The 20611-nt window shown below is 37.1% G+C and overlaps 1 protein-coding gene across 1 annotated transcript in view; it reads right to left on the minus strand.

Annotated features, from left to right (window-relative positions):
* LOC149775121 (uncharacterized) overlaps positions 1–20611 on the minus strand; it is a 155574-nt gene that overhangs the window by 57172 nt on the left and 77791 nt on the right. Inside the window, exons 18-27 of the mRNA XM_089944352.1 lie at positions 19581–19694; positions 18556–18669; positions 17397–17510; positions 16108–16221; positions 15083–15196; positions 13923–14036; positions 12634–12747; positions 11611–11724; positions 6120–6233; positions 5093–5206 (exon numbers count right to left, since the gene is read on the minus strand). Of these exons, the coding sequence (XP_089800478.1) occupies positions 5093–5206; positions 6120–6233; positions 11611–11724; positions 12634–12747; positions 13923–14036; positions 15083–15196; positions 16108–16221; positions 17397–17510; positions 18556–18669; positions 19581–19694 (1140 nt within the window). The remainder of the gene's footprint in view (positions 1–5092; positions 5207–6119; positions 6234–11610; positions 11725–12633; positions 12748–13922; positions 14037–15082; positions 15197–16107; positions 16222–17396; positions 17511–18555; positions 18670–19580; positions 19695–20611) is intronic.

A 20611-nucleotide genomic window follows, 5' to 3' on the forward strand; every position in this document is an offset into this window, starting at 1 on the left:
GAAGTGGTTGCCAATAGCGCTGCTACGGTATATGATTGATTGTAGCATGCTAGTTTCGTTGATTGTCAGTGACGCAATTATATCATACCGGGCGCAGACTGAAGTCTGGTTACCAGAACCGGAGCGTCTAGATAGCATAATTGACGAGTCCAGAAAAAACATTGATGCCGACGAGGAATATATCATCGAATGGTCCAGGAGGATATTTAACCAACGAAACCGCGAGGCAAAAGATCTCGGTAGAAGAATAATTGGTAAGTTCACACAAGGTGGAAAAAACCACGACTACAAACGATATTGCTCACGGCTGATTATAGATGACGCAGAATATGATTTCGTAATCAAGGACGCAGTGGCAAAAAATAGATACGTGAACTGCAAAACAGCTTTCTTGTCCAATGGAACGAGGTTGGGTACAGTTGTTACCTACAGCGACGGAGACAGCCCGGCGTATCCACATTTGAGGGCGTCTATGCTGGGTTATGCCGCTATCAATTTATTCTCGATGATAAATAGATTCCCCGATACCGCGGTTAGAGTAGCCGTTGATTCGTTTTATGTTGACGTAGCGTATAAGGAAAACGTAGCCGAGTTTACTAGTCCGGACGAGAGTTGGGGTACATGGAGAATTAAAAATGAAATACGACGCGATTATTCCCCGTCAGCAGATGTCACCGTTGAGAACAACTACTTACGCGGTGATAAATTGTCAGAATGGTCTAATGCACCATCGTGTTCTGATCCAATTTGTAGACACAAAACAGTTTATTTAAGCGGCTGTGGCGGGTCAGGAAAGACGACTCGGGCAATTGAATTATTTCGTACGCGGGCAAGTATAATCGTGCTTACACCGACCCATAGACTAGCGCGAGAGATAAAACAACGAAATGTTGACGCCGTTACTTATCACAGCTTTTTTCGATACAGCGGCGGTGAGTGGACTCCTGATCGAATGGGTGAAAAATTTATTCCCGACATTATCATCTGGGATGAGATATGTACTGTTTCGTTAGATACTTTACAAATGTTTCTTGAGTGGTTGCTGCGCGCGAATACAGCGGTAATCATGTGTGGGGACCATGGCCAACCACCACCATTTGTCGGCGAGGGTCCACATGATTGGTTAAAGGGTTTTGTGGACTATTATGAAGAAACTGATACTGATTACCGAGCACTTGATGAACAACTGCGCGAGGTTAAAAAATTAATCAGATTACAGCCGGATAGAATTCAATGTGAAATAATCCGCGAGGTGATTCCGGAAACGCCGTTAAATGAATTCTGGGAAACATGGAGACCAAATGATTTGATTGTAGCGAGTAGAAAGATAGTCAGAGACACACTTCAGCGGAGGTTGTTTACGTTGCATAAGGAAAAGTTTCCAACGCGTCCAGTGCCGTTATGTTATAGACCCGAGGATACACGGCGGCAGAACATTGAAGTTGAAATCCCGGGCCCGACAGCGTCAGGGACAAAAAAACAAATTCTCGTGCTGAATGATATTGTGCTCGTTGATATCAGCGTCGTCGAGGACGCGCTACGTGCTGATAAATCCCCGTGGACGCTAGGATACGCAACAACAATACATTCCTCGCAGGGACTAACCATCACGGACACAATTGTTTGGATGGTTGATAATCGCATCGAATGGTCGAATCTAGTCTATCTTGCAGTGTCCCGAGTACGAAGGATAAATCAGCTTCGAAGAATTGTTGTTGACGAAGCCACCGACGAAGCCGGCGACAAAGTCACCATCGATGCAAGCGTCATTGATAGAAAACTCTCGGGTTACCGCCAACAGGATAAAAAAAAACAGCGGCGTTTTGATATTGATGCCGAATTAATAATTGCGTTACGACAACAACAGAATAATCACTGCGCAAGTTGTAATTGTGTAATGCGCTGGCGTTATTTGGATAAAGACGCTCGCCAATTTACCGTGGACAGAATCGATAACAGTCTCGGTCATGTCAAAAACAATGTGAGGTTAACTTGTCTTGAGTGTAATAGACGCAACGGCGCTAGTTAAGACCACGCGGGGGTAATTGAGTATCGTCAGGTATCACTTGTAGTTGCTCGCGAGTAAATCCGCGCTGAGGAGCAGTTGAATCCAGTCTGTAGATCGGTGGTCTACCAGTTGATCGTGTTATCGTTGATATGTTATGTGTGGTAACACTCCAAATAGGATCAGTAGCCCTTTTTTTACCGCCTTCAAGCTCTCCTGGTTCATATAGATATCTCACGGTGACATTGCCGAGAATCGGCTTGAAAACGCTATTTATTTTTGATTTTCCGGGTATATACTCGTATTTAATCGCGTCGCTGAGCTTCATGTTGATTGCTCGGGTAATCTCGTTATTTAACGCTGCAATTACGCCTGGCAACCTTTTGACCCATTCACGAGATCGTTTTTCTTGGATGAATTCCTTCGCGTATTGATATCCAAATAACCGTTCAGCGAGAGTCCGATTGAATCGTTCAACAATTGCCTGATCACGATGTAGCGCAGTATGACCTCGTCGTACCGCGACGCTATGATGTTTCAGCGTTGATAAAACAGCGCCGCGAAATTCACTACCGGGATCAACTTGTAATAGATTTGGCCAGCGCAGAGAACCTCTTTGATAAATTCTTTCAAACGCAGCGGCTACTTCAGTTGCTGACTTTGTTTTTAACGGCTCCGCTTGTTTGTATCGACTCGCAACATCAACTACGGTTAGCGCGTATTTGTAACCGTTGTCATGCGGCAAAAATAGTATATCAGCCTGATGAACTTCATTAGGTGCGCTGACATCAAAGCGCGAGAAGTTGATTTGTTTAGGCGGTGGTAGATAAATTTGCCATATAGCCTGTTTGGATAACCAATTAGCCGCAGTGGCCTTTGTTACCTTTGCAGCGCTTGCAAGCTTACCAATTGCGGACTTCCCCTTCCAGTATCCTCTCGGAGAATAATAGATGGATTCCATGTTGTTATTATAAACGCTAGCGTATTCAATTACCAGCGCGAGAAGCCCCGCTTCCAATCATTAATTTACCTTTCATAGCCGATTTTACCAACCATGAGGCCAATTTTTCTTTGACGGATTTATCAGGAATAGCATTTAACGCGTGAACTAATTTTACGTCCGCGATATGACGCTGTTGCAGATCGCTACTTTTGTAAGCAACATCATGAGCATGACACGCCTTATCGATAGCGTTTATTGGATACTCACCGGGTTTGGGCTGATTTTGATCATCGAGTCTGATATCTAATCGTGTTCCGGGGCCACAGTAGCTATATCCTGGGAGGTGCTTTTCTCCTGGATACTTTGCCCACGGTGTTCCGGGGAGTTTTGATAACCTGGCTGCAATATCACCTCCTCGCTTTTTTTTAAAACATCCCCGGGTTTAATAGAAATAAATCTAAATTTCTTTGTACCGCATTGTGCACACTTACCAGTAAGGGCCGATCTGTTATTTCTTGTTGTAGCGGTTGTCATATCATTTGTGCCAGTACGTACTCTACACTTCACACAATATAGATCCATAATTTATGTATAGAGATATGAATATAATTGATTTTTCGGCGACTAAAACAAGAGAACCAGTTAAGCATGTTGCAGCGTTACCAAACTCGATCCGGATGATTATCATCGGACCATCTGGATCCGGCAAGACGCAATTGTTACTCAATTTAATAATGAGATGGATGAAGTGGGATAAGTTGTGTTTGGTTGCTCCTAGCGTAGATGATCAACGATGCTACGAGGTGTTGAAAGATTTCAACGAGAATGCATCAGCGATCGCTAAAAAAAATGTTATTGAGTTTATTACGGATGTCAATGATGCACCAGGTATCGATGGTATTGATGGCGACGTTAACAATCTAGTCGTGTACGATGATGTTATGTTAGACAATCAAAAAAACCCAGCTAGGATATTTTCCAGAGGCAGGCATAAAAACACCGACGTGATATATGTCACTCAGCGATACACTCAGATTCCAAAAGTAATCAGAGACAACTGTAATATTCTTGCTGTATTCAACGGCGTTGATACACACACGCTACGAAATATTTGGCAAACATGGTGCGGCGGTGATATGGACTTTAATGTTTTTCGAAACTTTTTTAGTCATGCTCAGTCGACCCCACATGGATTTGTAACGATAAATTTACATGATCCTCGGACACGATATCGTATCGGACTTGACCAAATATTCGGTTAGTTGTAAATAATTTTCATTGTAAATAACTCCTTAGCAGCAGAGGGGGCAATGACATCGACGCGGTCGTCGATGTGCTTACCGGACGCTGACGACGCTGGGGATCGGCGCGCAGAAGGTGTTAATTAAACCAAATGACGATTGGACGATCCCCCAACGACGACGTCGTTTTTTTTTTACCAGCGCTGACTACACCGGATCCGCTGAGTGCAGAAGTAATAATTAAGCAAAATAACGATTGGACAAAATGTCGGATTCGCCCCCTCTGCTGCTTATGTAGCCAGGTATGAAATAAACAGATGGGTCCGCTATATGCGGCGAAATGGGCTTAATTAAAGTATCCTACTTTATCATGTCAAGTTTACCCTTTGTTTTAGAATTAAACAGATGGATCCGCTAAATGCGGGATAACGGGCTTGTTTAAAGTATCCTATTTAATCATGTCAAGTTCAGCTGTCGTTTCAAGTGACTGTACGTCAATAATTAATATCAGATTTAAAAGTAGAAAAAATCGGTATAGTGGTATTGTAGAGAGATCTATTTTCCTAGATGTTTTGAAATGGATGTAGGTTTTTCGAGCTTTTCGATTGCTGTTTATGTTCCATGAGTTTTTATTATCTTTCGATTACATCATTTTCTTATCCAGTGTAAGGATGTAACTATCGGATGACCACACTGAAATAGGAATACTCGTCAGATCATGCTGTAATAATATGAGTTGCATGTGAAAAATCTTTTCAGAGTAATCAATGAATGTTAATTAATAATAACGTCTAATAATGATTACTGCATTTCTATCACGTTACTGTATAATTCGGACCATAGACGTTTTGCAGAATCTCATCTCATGATGTGGGATTATATAAGTTGCAATTTGCAATTTACCTGTCTCACAATTCGATCCATTGTATCCAGCAACACATATACAATGGTAGCGATTGATTTCATCAACACAAGATCCACCATGCTGACATGGAGTACTTGCACATTCGTCTATATCTGAGAAAATATTTTGGTATTCGATGACACACAAACGTTGTATCGGGGGGATGTTGGTTTAGCTTTGCTTGAAATATAAACAATTATTGTACGTTTTCTTACACTTCTTTGTACAATTTCCGTTTTAAAGTGTTTCTCATTGGGTTTGTCTAAGAGGAGTAAATATAACTGAAAATATTAAGAAAATAGAACTCTAAAGTAACCGTAGTAAATATGAGATGTTCCTCCTTGTTACAAGGGCTTAAGACACATTCATTTACATTTGATAGGAAAATATACAACACAGCATCTTGATACAAATGGATTCCTGTTGAGAGGACATGATACTTGTTTCTAGGAAATGTAGGAAATATAGTTATTATATCTTGTACGACGTTTTTATTGCATATGTTGCCTTTTCACTGAGTTATTTCACCGTAATCGACTTTCGTATTCTGCACCAAACCATGGAGCCAGTGTAATATGTTAATGTTGTTGACACTTCTGTTTTGAAAATGTATTTCCCGGGAATGGTTTTCGGTGTTTATCTTTCAAATACTTTCGTTTTCTCTTAAATGCCCGTCATATTCTTATTCTGTGATGATGGAATTACACCATTTACCTTGTGGTTTATGGTTATTTCTAGAGGATTGTTATTGTTACAAAAATATGTTTAAAGCAAAACAAAGTGTTACAAAATTAACAAGAGTCTAATAATTTTTCCGTTGCTATCACCTATCCCATACAAACAGGTGTATTCCAATCTGAATGAAATGCATAGGAAAACTAAAACCGTTTTCTCGCTTACAAAGAAGTTCACAACACTTTTTTTGGTATCTAACTGTAAATTTCATACGCCATTGCTTCAATCGATTATCATCAAACATGGAGTTGTTAATTCGGCACTAATATTACAAATGAAATTCCAATTTACCTGTCTCACAATTTGGACCAGAGAACCCATGAATACAGGTGCAGTGGTATCCGTTGACTTCATCAAGACAAGATCCGCCATGTTGACATGGAGCAACTGCGCATTCGTCTATATCTGTAAATATATTTATTGTTTAGTATGGTTGACATACAGGTATTTTGGGTGGTTGTGCATTATTTGATAATATACATGCACGAACATGTTTAACTTGTATTGCTGAAACAGACATGTAGTAGGATATTGTTATTAGTTTCATTCCTTCAAATCCATTCCTATTCCACACCAGAGCAAATAAAATTATTATTGCAATTCATTTTACACGAATTTAAGAGAAATGACATTAGTTTCATTATTTATAATCTTTCTATGCTATTTAATTTTAACAAAGAGATTCAGTGTTTGGTTTTGTTATGATACCACATACGAACATTACTCTGATGACTCCAAAATCGTAATTTGGTTAGTTGCAAGACAATTTAGACAGCATGATGGACACATGTTCTATGCAATTCGTATTCCATTCGTAGCCTTCACTCTGTGTTATTCCACCATATCTGGCGTTTCTCTTTGTGTACCAAAGCATTCAATCAATGTAAGGACTTATTTTTGTGACACTTGAAAGTACACTTTATATTTTGAATACACTCCAGCCCTGTTGATCTCTGTTGTTTTTTTCCACAGGGGTCTGTTCTTGGACTTGTTCTCTTCATGTTATACACTCACCCGCTCTCAAGTGTCATAGATAATCATCGAGTGTCTCATCAATTGTACGCTGATGACACCCAAATATACAAATCTAGCAACCAAACTGAAGTTGATGATACCATCCAAGGAGTAGAGAGGTGCGTTTCTGATGTGAAATCATGGATGTCATGTAAGAAGCTGCAGATGAATGATAATAAAATTGAGGCCATTCTGATCACAACACAAAGACTTTCTCATTTACACTCTTTACCTCAAACAATAAATATCAGCAACACCAACATTAAATTCACAGAATCAGTACGAAACCTGGGTGTTTCTCTGGACAGTACTCTCACATTGCACCAACATGTCATGGACATATGCAAGGATGCACATCTTGAGCTGAGACGCATCAGCTCCTTTCGCAAGCATCTTTCAGTTGATGCCACTAAAACACTTGTGTGTTCATTAGTACCTTCAGGAATTGACTATTGTAACTCAGTTCTGTCTGGTTTTGCTCCATATCTACTCCAGAAACTTCAAAAAGTTCGAAACACAGATGCTCGGATCATACTTAGAATACTACGATTAAAGAACACCTCCCCCTGCTATGTATCCTACACTGGATATCCATTCGATCCAGAATCACAAAATTTGTTCTCTGTGCTACGTTTCACTGACGGACTCTAGTCCAACATACCTATCGGACCTCACCCGTGTGCACACACCAGCAAGATACTTACGCTCCTCTTCTGACAATCTTATACTCATTATTCCGACTATGAAAACAAAGTCATATCGACCGAGTTCTTTTGCATACCAGGGCCCAGCAACGTGGAATGAATTGTCCACTGAATTTAGACACAAAGAAACAGTGATCCCATTCAAGAGTGCTCTAGAAACTCACTTATTTCGACTGCAAGAACAAGCTTAAAGACCTAATAATGTTTCCTACCTTAAATATTCTCAGCATGTTTTTTATGTTTTCTATTTAAATAGTGTTTGATTTTGTAATCATATCATTATATATATATATATATATATATATATATATATATATATATATATATATATATATATATATATATATATATATATAATAATAATAATAATAATAATAATAATAATAATAACAATAATCGCTCTTGAGTATTGTTGGTAAAGTGTACGCCCGCATCATACTCAACAGGCTGCAGTTGCTGACAGACCGTGTTTATCCAGAATCACAGTGCGGCTTCAGAGCAGGCAGGTCGACGACAGACATGATCTTCTCCCTACGACAACTCCAAGAGAAGAGCAGAGAACAAGGTCAACCACTCTACATGATGTTCATCGACCTCACCAAGGCCTTTGACTTGGTCAGCAGGAAGGGCCTTTTTGAACTTCTGAGTAAGATCGGTTGCCCCCCAAAACTCCTCAGCATGATAATCTCTTTCCATGCAGATATGAAGGGAACAGTCCTGTATGATGGATCATCCTCAACTTCCTTCCCAATTAACAGTGGTGTGAAGCAGGGCTGCGTGCTGGCACCAACACTTTTTGGGATCTTCTTCTCCCTGCTCCTGTCCTACGCCTTCGACACGTCCACGGATGGCATATATCTACACACCAGGTCTGATGGGAGCCTGTTCAACCTGGCACGACTGCGCTCAAAGACCAAAGTGAGAGCTGTGCTCATCAGGGAGATGCTTTTTGCAGATGACGCAGCTCTTGTGGCCCACACCGAGGAAGCCCTCCAGAGACTGGGAGACCGTTTTGCTGTTGCCTGCACGCACTTTGGTCTCACAATCAGCTTGGAAAAAACAAATGTCAGCGTGCAAGATACCACCATTGCCCCTTCAATCAAAATCAACGGTGTCACCCTGGAAGCAGTCAACAACTTTACCTACCTAGGGTCAACCATCAGCAACACTCTCTCGATTGATATGGAGCTGGACAGAAGGCTTGGAAAGGCAAACACCATCTTGGCTCGATTAACAAAGAGGGTTTGGGAAAACAACGCGCTGACAGAGCACACCAAGGTCCGAGTCTACCAGTCCTGCGTTCTCAGCACCCTTCTATATGGAAGTGAGACGTGGAGTACCTACATGAGGCAAGAACGCCGGCTCAACTCCTTCCATATACGGTGCCTAAAACGCATCCTGAAAATCAGCTGGCAAGACCGTGTTCCACACAGCGAGATCCTGCAGCGTGCAAGTACCCTCAGCATGTACTCCCTGCTAATTAAGCGCCGCCTTCGATGGCTGGGTCACGTCCGACTCATGGAGGATGGAAGGCTGCCAAAGGACATCTTATATGGACAGCTGGCCCTGGCATGAGAAGAGTCGGACGCCCCTCACTCCGTTTCAAAGATGTGTGCAAGAGGGACATGAAGGCATGCAACATTTCACCCGATGGCTGGGAAGAGCTGGCTGAGGACCGAGGCACCTGGAGACTGGTGGTAAACAATGGCATATCAGTCGCTGATGCGAGGAGAGGCCAGTTGGTGGCAGAGAAACGTAAGAGAAAGAAGAACGCAGCAGCAACCACAGTAATGCAGACTTCCCAGTATGTCTGCACCAACTGCAGTAGGGACTGCCACTCACGTATAGGCCTGCACAGCCACAGCAGACGTTGCCAACAGAGACAGGCAACACCCCAAGGGCGCTATTCGCATGATCTTTCGAGACCGAGTCGCCAATGATGATATATATATATATATATATATATATATATATATATATATATATATATATATATATATATATATATATATATATATATATATATATATATATATATGTTATAGGTGTTGTCTAATGTTGTAAAGCGCATAGAGCTTCTAAAGATTAGGCGCTATACAAAGTCCTCATGATTATTATTATTATCATTATTATTATTATTATTATTATTATTATTTACGGAGTTTGTCGTTTTGGTAACTATCATTCGACTAGATTACTATCACCTGACACAAAAATGAAATGCGTATACTGTGATGATGGCTATACAGCATTTGGTTCAGGATACATGTCGATGTATGTAGGAATGTTATTTTTTCAAAGGTGACTTAAAAGCATATAAAGTTATTACAGTATTAACAGCAGTCAATAAGTTGTTCCATTGCTGTAAAATGTTATGGACACAGCGCCAATATACAATCTATTGGAAAATGTCCAGCTATCAATGGATATATTGACTCGTACAGAAAGAAATTCTTTGCTGACCTTAGATTGTAATAATTATTAGAACTATGGGTATTATCTTCTTTGCAATACCTAAATCATTATCATATCATCAATGATCTTCTATGAAAGCAATTTGACCAAAGTTTGTCTTACTTGAGAGGTTCAAACACAGATATTTGTAACACACTGGTTTTGTACAAGTCATGGTCAGCACAGGAAAACGTAATCGAAGGATCTTGAGCTGATATTGGCACTTTACATTTTCTATGTTTCGTCTAGAGAGAAGATACATGAGGAATGAATTTATTTAGCTTTGAATACGCATGATGTTACTGAAAAACATACGGACTACATACAAAGTCATTTCCATCAGATACAAATGTGAAAGGAGCTATCTATGTTTGACATCTATCACATGTCATGTCCTTTTGCTTAATAATTTGAGCAATGTTTATGTCCAGCAAATAATTATAAAACATAGGCTAGGTACTATCGTGCACCTTTTAACAGGAAGACAGGGAACGGAGAATTTCCATTAAAAGTCGTTATCATTCAATGAGGTGATTGTTCTATGCCAATTATTCGAATAGGACCCTAACTCACCAGCCCCGCAATTCTGCCCCGAGAAGCCAGCAACGCACGGATATATTTTATTCTTTTACATTTAATTGTATTGAACGCCAGGGCAATTATTAATATTATTGCACAGAATTTGACATATATTTCAACCGAAAAACGTTAATTTCCTGGTTTGGTTTTCTCTCTTTACTGGTTTTCTTTTTCAAGAACACGCGATGGGTTTGGTGGGTCTGTTGAAATGCTACATACTAATATTCGGGAAATAAAACCGATATATTATTTAGATTTAATATTCCCTAATACTATTATTAAAATGTCAGCATTCTAAAGGTTGTGAATGCTTTGCAACTTACATTCTCAATTATCGTTGGAGTTTTCTTTCATTTTGCATTAGTTAGTGTTTTCGAAGTTTCAAAAGATACATGGCAACGGGCGTAGAATATGCTTATGTAGCCAGGTATGAAATAAACACATGGGTCCGATATTTGGGGGGAAACGGGCTTAATTAAAGTATCCTACTTTATCATGTCAAGTGTACCCTTTGTTTAAGAATTAAACAGACAGATCCGGTAAATGCGTGATTACGGGCTTGTTTAAAGTATCCTTCTTTATCATGTCAAGTTCAGCTGTCGTTTCAAGTGACTGTACGTCAATAATTAATATCAGATTTAAAAGTAGAAAAAATCGGTATAGTGGTATTGTAGAGAGATCTATTTTCCTAGATGTTTCGAAATGTGTGTAAATATTTCGACCTTTTTCTCGATCGCCGTTTATGTTCCATGAGTTTTTACTATCTTTTGATTACATCATTTTCTTATACAGTGTAAGGATGTAACTATCAGTTGACCGCACTTAAATAGGAATACTCGTCAGATTATGCTGTAATAATATGAGTTGCATGTCAAAAATCTTTTCAGAGTAATCAAGGACTATTAATTAATAAGAACGTCTAATAACGATTATTGCATTTCTATCACGTTACTGTATAATTGGGAATATAACCGTTTTACAGAATCTCATCTCATAATGTGGGACTATATACGTTGGAATTTGCAATTTACCTGTCTCACAATTCGATCCATCGAAGCCAGCAACACATGTACAATGGTAGCGATTGATTTCATCAACACAAGATCCACCATGCTGACATGGAGTACTTGCACATTCGTCTATATCTGAGAAAATATTTTAGTATTCGATGACATACAAAAGTTGTATCAGGGGGGATGTTGTTTTAGCTTTGCTTGAAATATGGTCAATTATTTTACGTTTTCTTACAATTCTTTGTAACATTTCCGTTTTAAAATGTTTCTCGTTAGGTTTGTCTAAAAGGAGTAAATATAACTGAAAATATTAAGAAAATAAAACTCTAAAGAAACCGTAGTAAATATGAGATGTTCCTTCTTGTTACAAGGGCTTATGACACATTCATTGACATCTGATGGGGAAATGTACAACTCAGCATCTTCATTTAAGAGGATTCCTATTGAGAGGAAATCATACTTGTCTCTAGGAAATGTAGGCTTTATATTTAGCATATGCTCTACGATTTTCTTATTGCATATGTAGTCTTTTCACTGAGTTATTTCACCGTAATCGACTTTTGTATTCTGCACCAAACCATGGAACCATTGTAATATATTATTGTTGGTGACACTTCTGTTTTGAAAATATATTTCCCGTGAATGTTTATTCGTGTTTATCTTTAAAATACTTTCGCTTTTTCTTAAATGCCCGTCATATTCTTGTTCTGTGATGGAATTACACCACTTATCTTGTAGGTTATGCCTATTTCTAGAGGATTGTTATTGTTATACAAATATTTTAAAGCAAATAAAAAGTCTTGCAGAATCAACAAGAGTCAAATAATTTTTTCCGTTGCTATCACCTATCCCGTACAAGTGCTTAGTTCCAATCTGAACGAAATTATACGAAAACTAATGCCTTTTGCCGCTTAAACAGAAGTTCACAATATTTTGTTGGTACCTAACTGTAAAATTCATACGCCATTGCTTCAATAGATTATCCTCAAAACATGGAATTGATTATTATGCACTAATATTACAGATGAAATTCCAATTTACCTGTCTCACAATTTCGTCCGGAGAAGCCAGGAATGCAGGTACAATGGTATCCGTTGACTTCATCAACACATGATCCGCCATGTTGACATGGAGCAACTGCGCATTCGTCTCTATCTGTAAATATATTTATTGTTTAGTATCGTTGACATACAGGTATTTTGGGTGGTTGTTCATTATAGAGTTATATACATGTACGAACATGTTTAACTTACATTGCTGAAACAGACATGTAGTAGGATATTGTTATTCGTTTCATTCGTTCACATTCATTCCTATTCCACATCAGAACAAATAAAATTATTATTGCAATTCATTTTACACGAATTTAAGAGAAATGACATTATTTTCATTATTTATTATCTTTCTTTTCCATTTAATTTTAACAAAGTGGATTGTGTGTTTGGTTTTGTTATGATACCACATACGAATATTACTGTGATGACTCCAAAATCGTAATTTGGTTAGTTGCAAGACAATCTAGACAGTATGATGGGCACATGTTCTATGCAATTCATATTCCATCCGTAGCCTTCACTCTGTGCTATTTCACCCTATCTGGCGTTTCTCTTTGTGTACCAAAACATTCAATCAATGTAAGGACTTATTTTTGTGACACTTCAAAGTCCACTTTGTATTTACGGAATTCGTCGGTTTTGTCACTATGATTCGACAAGTTAAACATCGCCTGACAGGAAAATGAAATGCGTATACTGTGACGATGGCTATACAGCATTTGGTTCCGAATACATGTCGATGTATGTAGGTTAGTTAGTATTTCAAAGGTAATTTAAAAGCATATAAAATTATTACAGTATTAACAACAGTCACTAAGTTTGTCTTACTTGAGATGTTCAAACATAAATAATTGTAAAACATTGGTCTTGTACAATTCATGGTCAGCAGAGGAAAACGTGGACGAAAGATCTTGAGATATTGGAACTTTACATTTTCTATGTTTCGTCTAGAGAGAAGATAAATGAGGAATGAATTTATTTAGTATGGAAAACGCGTAATGTTACGGAGAAACATACGGACAACAAACAAATTCATTTCCACCAGATACAAATGTGAAAGGAGTTATATATGTTAGATATCTATCGCATTTCATGTCCTTTTGCTTAATAATTTGAGCAATGTTTATGTCCAGCAAAATATTGAAAACCGTAGGCTAGTTAATATCGTGCACATTTTTGCAGGAAGACAACGAATGAAGAATTTCCATTAAAAGTCGTTATCATTCAATGAGGTGATTGTTCTATGCCAATCATTCGAATAGAACCCTAACTTACCAGTCCCGCAATTCTGCCCCGAGAAACCAGCAACGCAAGTACAGTGGTAGCCATTGACGAGGTCAGCACATGATCCTCCATGCTGACACGGAGAACTCGCACAGTCATCTATATCTGTACAAATATATTTAACATTTATTGTTGACTCGAACATGCCGTAAGAACTATGGATATGTTTTATTCTTTCACATGTAATTGTATGGAACGCAAGGACAATTATTAATATTATTGTAAACAACTTGACATAGATTTCAGTCGAAAATGATTAATTTACTGGTTTTGGTTTCTCTCTTTAATTGTTTTCTCTCTTAAAAAAACGCAATGGTTTTGTTTGGTCTGTAGTAATGCTACATTCTAATATTCGGGAAATAAAACCAATGTATTATTTAGATTTAATATTTCCTAATGCTATTATTAAAATGTCAGCGTTCTAAAAGTTGTGAATTCTTTGACGTTACATTCTCAATTATCGTTGGAGTTTTCTTTCATTGAGCATAAGTTAGTGTTTTCCAAGTTTCAAAAGATACATGGCGACAGGCGTAGAATACGCTTTTGTAGCCAGGTAGGAAATTAACAGATGGGTCCAATATATGCGGGGAAACGGGCTTAATTAAAGTATCCTATTTTATTATGTCAAGTTTACCCTTTGTTTTAGAATAAAACAGACGGATCCGCTAAATGCGGGATAACGGGATTGATTAAAGTATCCTACTTTATCATGTCAAGTTCATCTGCCGTTTCAAAAGACTGTACATCGATAAATTAATATCAGATTTAAAAGTAGAAAAAATCGGTATAATGGTATTGTGGAGAGATCTTTTTTCCTCGATGTTTCGAAATGGGTGTAAGTTTTTCGAGCTTTTCGATTCCAGTTTATGTTCCATAAGTTTTTATTATCTTTTGATTGCATCATTTTCTTATACAGTGTACGGATGTAACTATCGGATGAGCGCACTTGAATAGGAATACTCGTCAGATTATACTGTAATACTATGAGTTGCATGTCACGGATATTTTCAGAGTAATCAATGACAATTAATAATAACATCTACTAATGATTATTGTATTTGTATCACGTTACTGTATAATTGGGACCATAGACGTTTGACAGAATCTCATCTCATGATAATGGACTATATAAGGTGCAATTTGCAATTTACCTGTCTCACAATTCGATCCACTGAAGCCAGCAACACATGTACAATGGTAGCGATTGATTTCATCAACACAAGATCCACCATGCTGACATGGTGTACTTGCACATTCGTCTATATCTGAGAAAATATTTTAGTATTCGATAACACACAAAAGTTGTATCGGGGGGATGTTGTTCTAACTTTTCTTGAAATATAAACAATTATTTTACGTTTTCTGACACTTCTTTGTATCATTTCCGTTTTAAAACATTTCTCGTTAGGTTTGTCTAAGAGGAGTAAAGAGAACTGAAAATATTAAGAAAATACAACTCTAAAGAAACCGTGGTAAATATGAGATGTTCCTTCTTGTTACAAGAGCTTATGACACATTCATTGACATCTGATGGGGAAATGTACAACTCAGCATCTTCATTTAAATGGATTCCTATTGAGAGGAAATCATACTTGTTTCTAGGAAATGTAGGCTTTATATTTAGCATATGCTCTACGATTTTCTTATTGCATATGTAGTCTTTTCACTGAATTATTTCACCGTAATCGACTTTTGTATTCTGCACCAAACCATGGAACCATTGTAATATATTATTGTTGGTGACACTTCTGTTTTGAAAATATATTTCCCGTGAATGTTTATTCGTGTTTATCTTTAAAATACTTTCGTTTTTTCTTAAATGCCCGTCATATTCTTGTTCTGTGATAATGGAATTACACCATTTATCTTGTAGGTTATGCCTATTTCTAGAGGATTGTTATTGTTATACAAATATTTTAAAGCAAATAAAAAGTCTTGCAGAATCAACAAGAGTCAAATAATTTTTTCCGTTGCTATCACCTATCCCGTACAAGTGCTTAGTTCCAATCTGAACGAAATTATACGAAAACTAATGCCTTTTGCCGCTTAAACAGAAGTTCACAATATTTTGTTGGTACCTAACTGTAAAATTCATACGCCATTGCTTCAATAGATTATCCTCAAAACATGGAATTGATTATTATGCACTAATATTACAGATGAAATTCCAATTTACCTGTCTCACAATTTCGTCCGGAGAAGCCAGGAATGCAGGTACAATGGTATCCGTTGACTTCATCAACACATGATCCGCCATGTTGACATGGAGCAACTGCGCATTCGTCTCTATCTGTAAATATATTTATTGTTTAGTATCGTTGACATACAGGTATTTTGGGTGGTTGTTCATTATAGAGTTATATACATGTACGAACATGTTTAACTTACATTGCTGAAACAGACATGTAGTAGGATATTGTTATTCGTTTCATTCGTTCACATTCATTCCTATTCCACATCAGAACAAATAAAATTATTATTGCAATTCATTTTACACGAATTTAAGAGAAATGACATTATTTTCATTATTTATTATCTTTCTTTTCCATTTAATTTTAACAAAGTGGATTGTGTGTTTGGTTTTGTTATGATACCACATACGAATATTACTGTGATGACTCCAAAATCGTAATTTGGTTAGTTGCAAGACAATCTAGACAGTATGATGGGCACATGTTCTATGCAATTCATATTCCATCCGTAGCCTTCACTCTGTGCTATTTCACCCTATCTGGCGTTTCTCTTTGTGTACCAAAACATTCAATCAATGTAAGGACTTATTTTTGTGACACTTCAAAGTCCACTTTGTATTTACGGAATTCGTCGGTTTTGTCACTATGATTCGACAAGTTAAACATCGCCTGACAGGAAAATGAAATGCGTATACTGTGACGATGGCTATATAGCATTTGGTTCCGAATACATGTCGATGTATGTAGGTTAGTTAGTATTTCAAAGGTAATTTAAAAGCATATAAAATTATTACAGTATTAACAACAGTCACTAAGTTTGTCTTACTTGAGAGGTTCAAACATAAATAATTGTAAAACACTGGTTTTGTACAATTCATGGTCAGCAGAGGAAAACGTGGACGAAAGATCTTGAGATATTGGAACTTTACATTTTCTATGTTTCGTCTAGAGAGAAGATAAATGAGGAATGAATTTATTTAGTATGGAAAACGCGTAATGTTACGGAGAAACATACGGACAACAAACAAATTCATTTCCACCAGATACAAATGTGAAAGGAGTTATATATGTTAGATATCTATCGCATTTCATGTCCTTTTGCTTAATAATTTGAGCAATGTTTATGTCCAGCAAAATATTGAAAACCGTAGGCTAGTTAATATCGTGCACATTTTTGCAGGAAGACAACGAATGAAGAATTTCCATTAAAAGTCGTTATCATTCAATGAGGTGATTGTTCTATGCCAATCATTCGAATAGAACCCTAACTTACCAGTCCCGCAATTCTGCCCCGAGAAACCAGCAACGCAAGTACAGTGGTAGCCATTGACGTGGTCAGCACATGATCCTCCATGCTGACACGGAGAACTCGCACAGTCATCTATATCTGTACAAATATATTTAACATTTATTGTTGACTCGAACATGCCGTAAGAACTATGGATATGTTTTATTCTTTCACATGTAATTGTATGGAACGCAAGGACAATTATTAATATTATTGTAAACAACTTGACATAGATTTCAGTCGAAAATGATTAATTTACTGGTTTTGGTTTCTCTCTTTAATTGTTTTCTCTCTTAAAAAAACGCAATGGTTTTGTTTGGTCTGTAGTAATGCTACATTCTAATATTCGGGAAATAAAACAATGTATTATTTAGATTTAATATTTCCTAATGCTATTATTAAAATATCAGCGTTCTAAAAGTTGTGAATTCTTTGACGTTACATTCTCAATTATCGTTGGAGTTTTCTTTCATTGAGCATAAGTTAGTGTTTTCCAAGTTTCAAAAGATACATGGCGACAGGCGTAGAATACGCTTTTGTAGCCAGGTAGGAAATTAACAGATGGGTCCAATATATGCGGGGAAACGGGCTTAATTAAAGTATCCTACTTTATTATGTAAAGTTTACCCTTTGTTTTAGAATAAAACAGACGGATCCGCTAAATGCGGGATAACGGGCTTGTTTAAAGTATCCTACTTTATCATGTCAAGTTCACCTGCCGTTTCAAAAGACTGTACATCGATAAATTAATATCAGATTTAAAAGTAGAAAAAATCGGTATAATGGTATTGTGGAGAGATCTTTTTTCCTCGATGTTTCGAAATGGGTGTAAGTTTTTCGAGCTTTTCGATTCCAGTTTGTGTTCCATAAGTTTTTATTATCTTTTGATTACATCATTTTCTTATACAGTGTACGGATGTAACTATCGGATGAGCGCACTTGAATAGGAATACTCGTCAAATTATACTGTAATACTATGAGTTGCATGTCACGGATATTTTCAGAGTAATCAATGACAATTAATAATAACATCTACTAATGATTATTGTATTTGTATCACGTTACTGTATAATTGGGACCATAGACGTTTGACAGAATCTCATCTCATGATAATGGACTATATAAGGTGCAATTTGCAATTTACCTGTCTCACAATTCGATCCACTGAAGCCAGCAACACATGTACAATGGTAGCGATTGATTTCATCAACACAAGATCCACCATGCTGACATGGTGTACTTGCACATTCGTCTATATCTGAGAAAATATTTTAGTATTCGATAACACACAAAAGTTGTATCGGGGGGATGTTGTTCTAACTTTTCTTGAAATATAAACAATTATTTTACGTTTTCTGACACTTCTTTGTATCATTTCCGTTTTAAAACATTTCTCGTTAGGTTTGTCTAAGAGGAGTAAAGAGAACTGAAAATATTAAGAAAATACAACTCTAAAGAAACCGTAGTAAATATGAGATGTTCCTTCTTGTTACAAGGGCTTATGACACATTAATTGACATCTGATGGGGAAATGTACAACTCAGCATCTTCATTTAAATGGATTCCTATTGAGAGGAAATCATACTTGTTTCTAGGAAATGTAGGCTTTATATTTAGCATATGCTCTACGATTTTCTTATTGCATATGTAGTCTTTTCACTGAGTTATTTCACCGTAATCGACTTTTGTATTCTGCACCAAACCATGGAACCATTGTAATATATTATTGTTGGTGACACTTCTGTTTTGAAAATATATTTCCCGTGAATGTTTATTCGTGTTTATCTTTAAAATACTTTCGTTTTTTCTTAAATGCCCATCATATTCTTCTTCTGTGATAATGGAATTACACCATTTATCTTGTAGGTTATGCCTATTTCTAGAGGATTGTTATTGTTATACAAATATTTTAAAGCAAATAAAAAGTCTTGCAGAATCAACAAGAGTCAAATAATTTTTTCCGTTGCTATCACCTATCCTGTACAAGTGCTTAGTTCCAATCTGAACGAAATTATACGAAAACTAATGCCTTTTGCCGCTTAAACAGAAGTTCACAATATTTTGTTGGTACCTAACTGTAAAATTCATACGCCATTGCTTCAATAGATTATCCTCAAAACATGGAATTGATTATTATGCACTAATATTACAGATGAAATTCCAATTTACCTGTCTCACAATTTCGTCCGGAGAAGCCAGGAATGCAGGTACAATGGTATCCGTTGACTTCATCAACACATGATCCGCCATGTTGACATGGAGCAACTGCGCATTCGTCTCTATCTGTAAATATATTTATTGTTTAGTATCGTTGACATACAGGTATTTTGGGTGGTTGTTCATTATAGGATTATATACATGTACGAACATGTTTAACTTACATTGCTGAAACAGACATGTAGTAGGATATTGTTATTCGTTTCATTCGTTCACATTCATTCCTATTCCACATCAGAACAAATAAAATTATTATTGCAATTCATTTTACACGAATTTAAGAGAAATGACATTATTTTCATTATTTATTATCTTTCTTTTCCATTTAATTTTAACAAAGTGGATTGTGTGTTTGGTTTTGTTATGATACCACATACGAATATTACTGTGATGACTCCAAAATCGTAATTTGGTTAGTTGCAAGACAATCTAGACAGTATGATGGGCACATGTTCTATGCAATTCATATTCCATCCGTAGCCTTCACTCTGTGCTATTTCACCCTATCTGGCGTTTCTCTTTGTGTACCAAAACATTCAATCAATGTAAGGACTTATTTTTGTGACACTTCAAAGTCCACTTTGTATTTACGGAATTCGTCGGTTTTGTCACTATGATTCGACAAGTTAAACATCGCCTGACAGGAAAATGAAATGCGTATACTGTGACGATGGCTATACAGCATTTGGTTCCGAATACATGTCGATGTATGTAGGTTAGTTAGTATTTCAAAGGTAATTTAAAAGCATATAAAATTATTACAGTATTAACAACAGTCACTAAGTTTGTCTTACTTGAGAGGTTCAAACATAAATAATTGTAAAACACTGGTTTTGTACAATTCATGGTCAGCAGAGGAAAACGTGGACGAAAGATCTTGAGATATTGGAACTTTACATTTTCTATGTTTCGTCTAGAGAGAAGATAAATGAGGAATGAATTTATTTAGTATGGAAAACGCGTAATGTTACGGAGAAACATAC

The sequence above is a fragment of the Sinohyriopsis cumingii genome, chromosome 19 (genome assembly GCF_028554795.1).
Source record: "Sinohyriopsis cumingii isolate HCF-2022 chromosome 19, ASM2855479v2, whole genome shotgun sequence".
NCBI lineage: Eukaryota > Metazoa > Mollusca > Bivalvia > Unionida > Unionidae > Sinohyriopsis > Sinohyriopsis cumingii.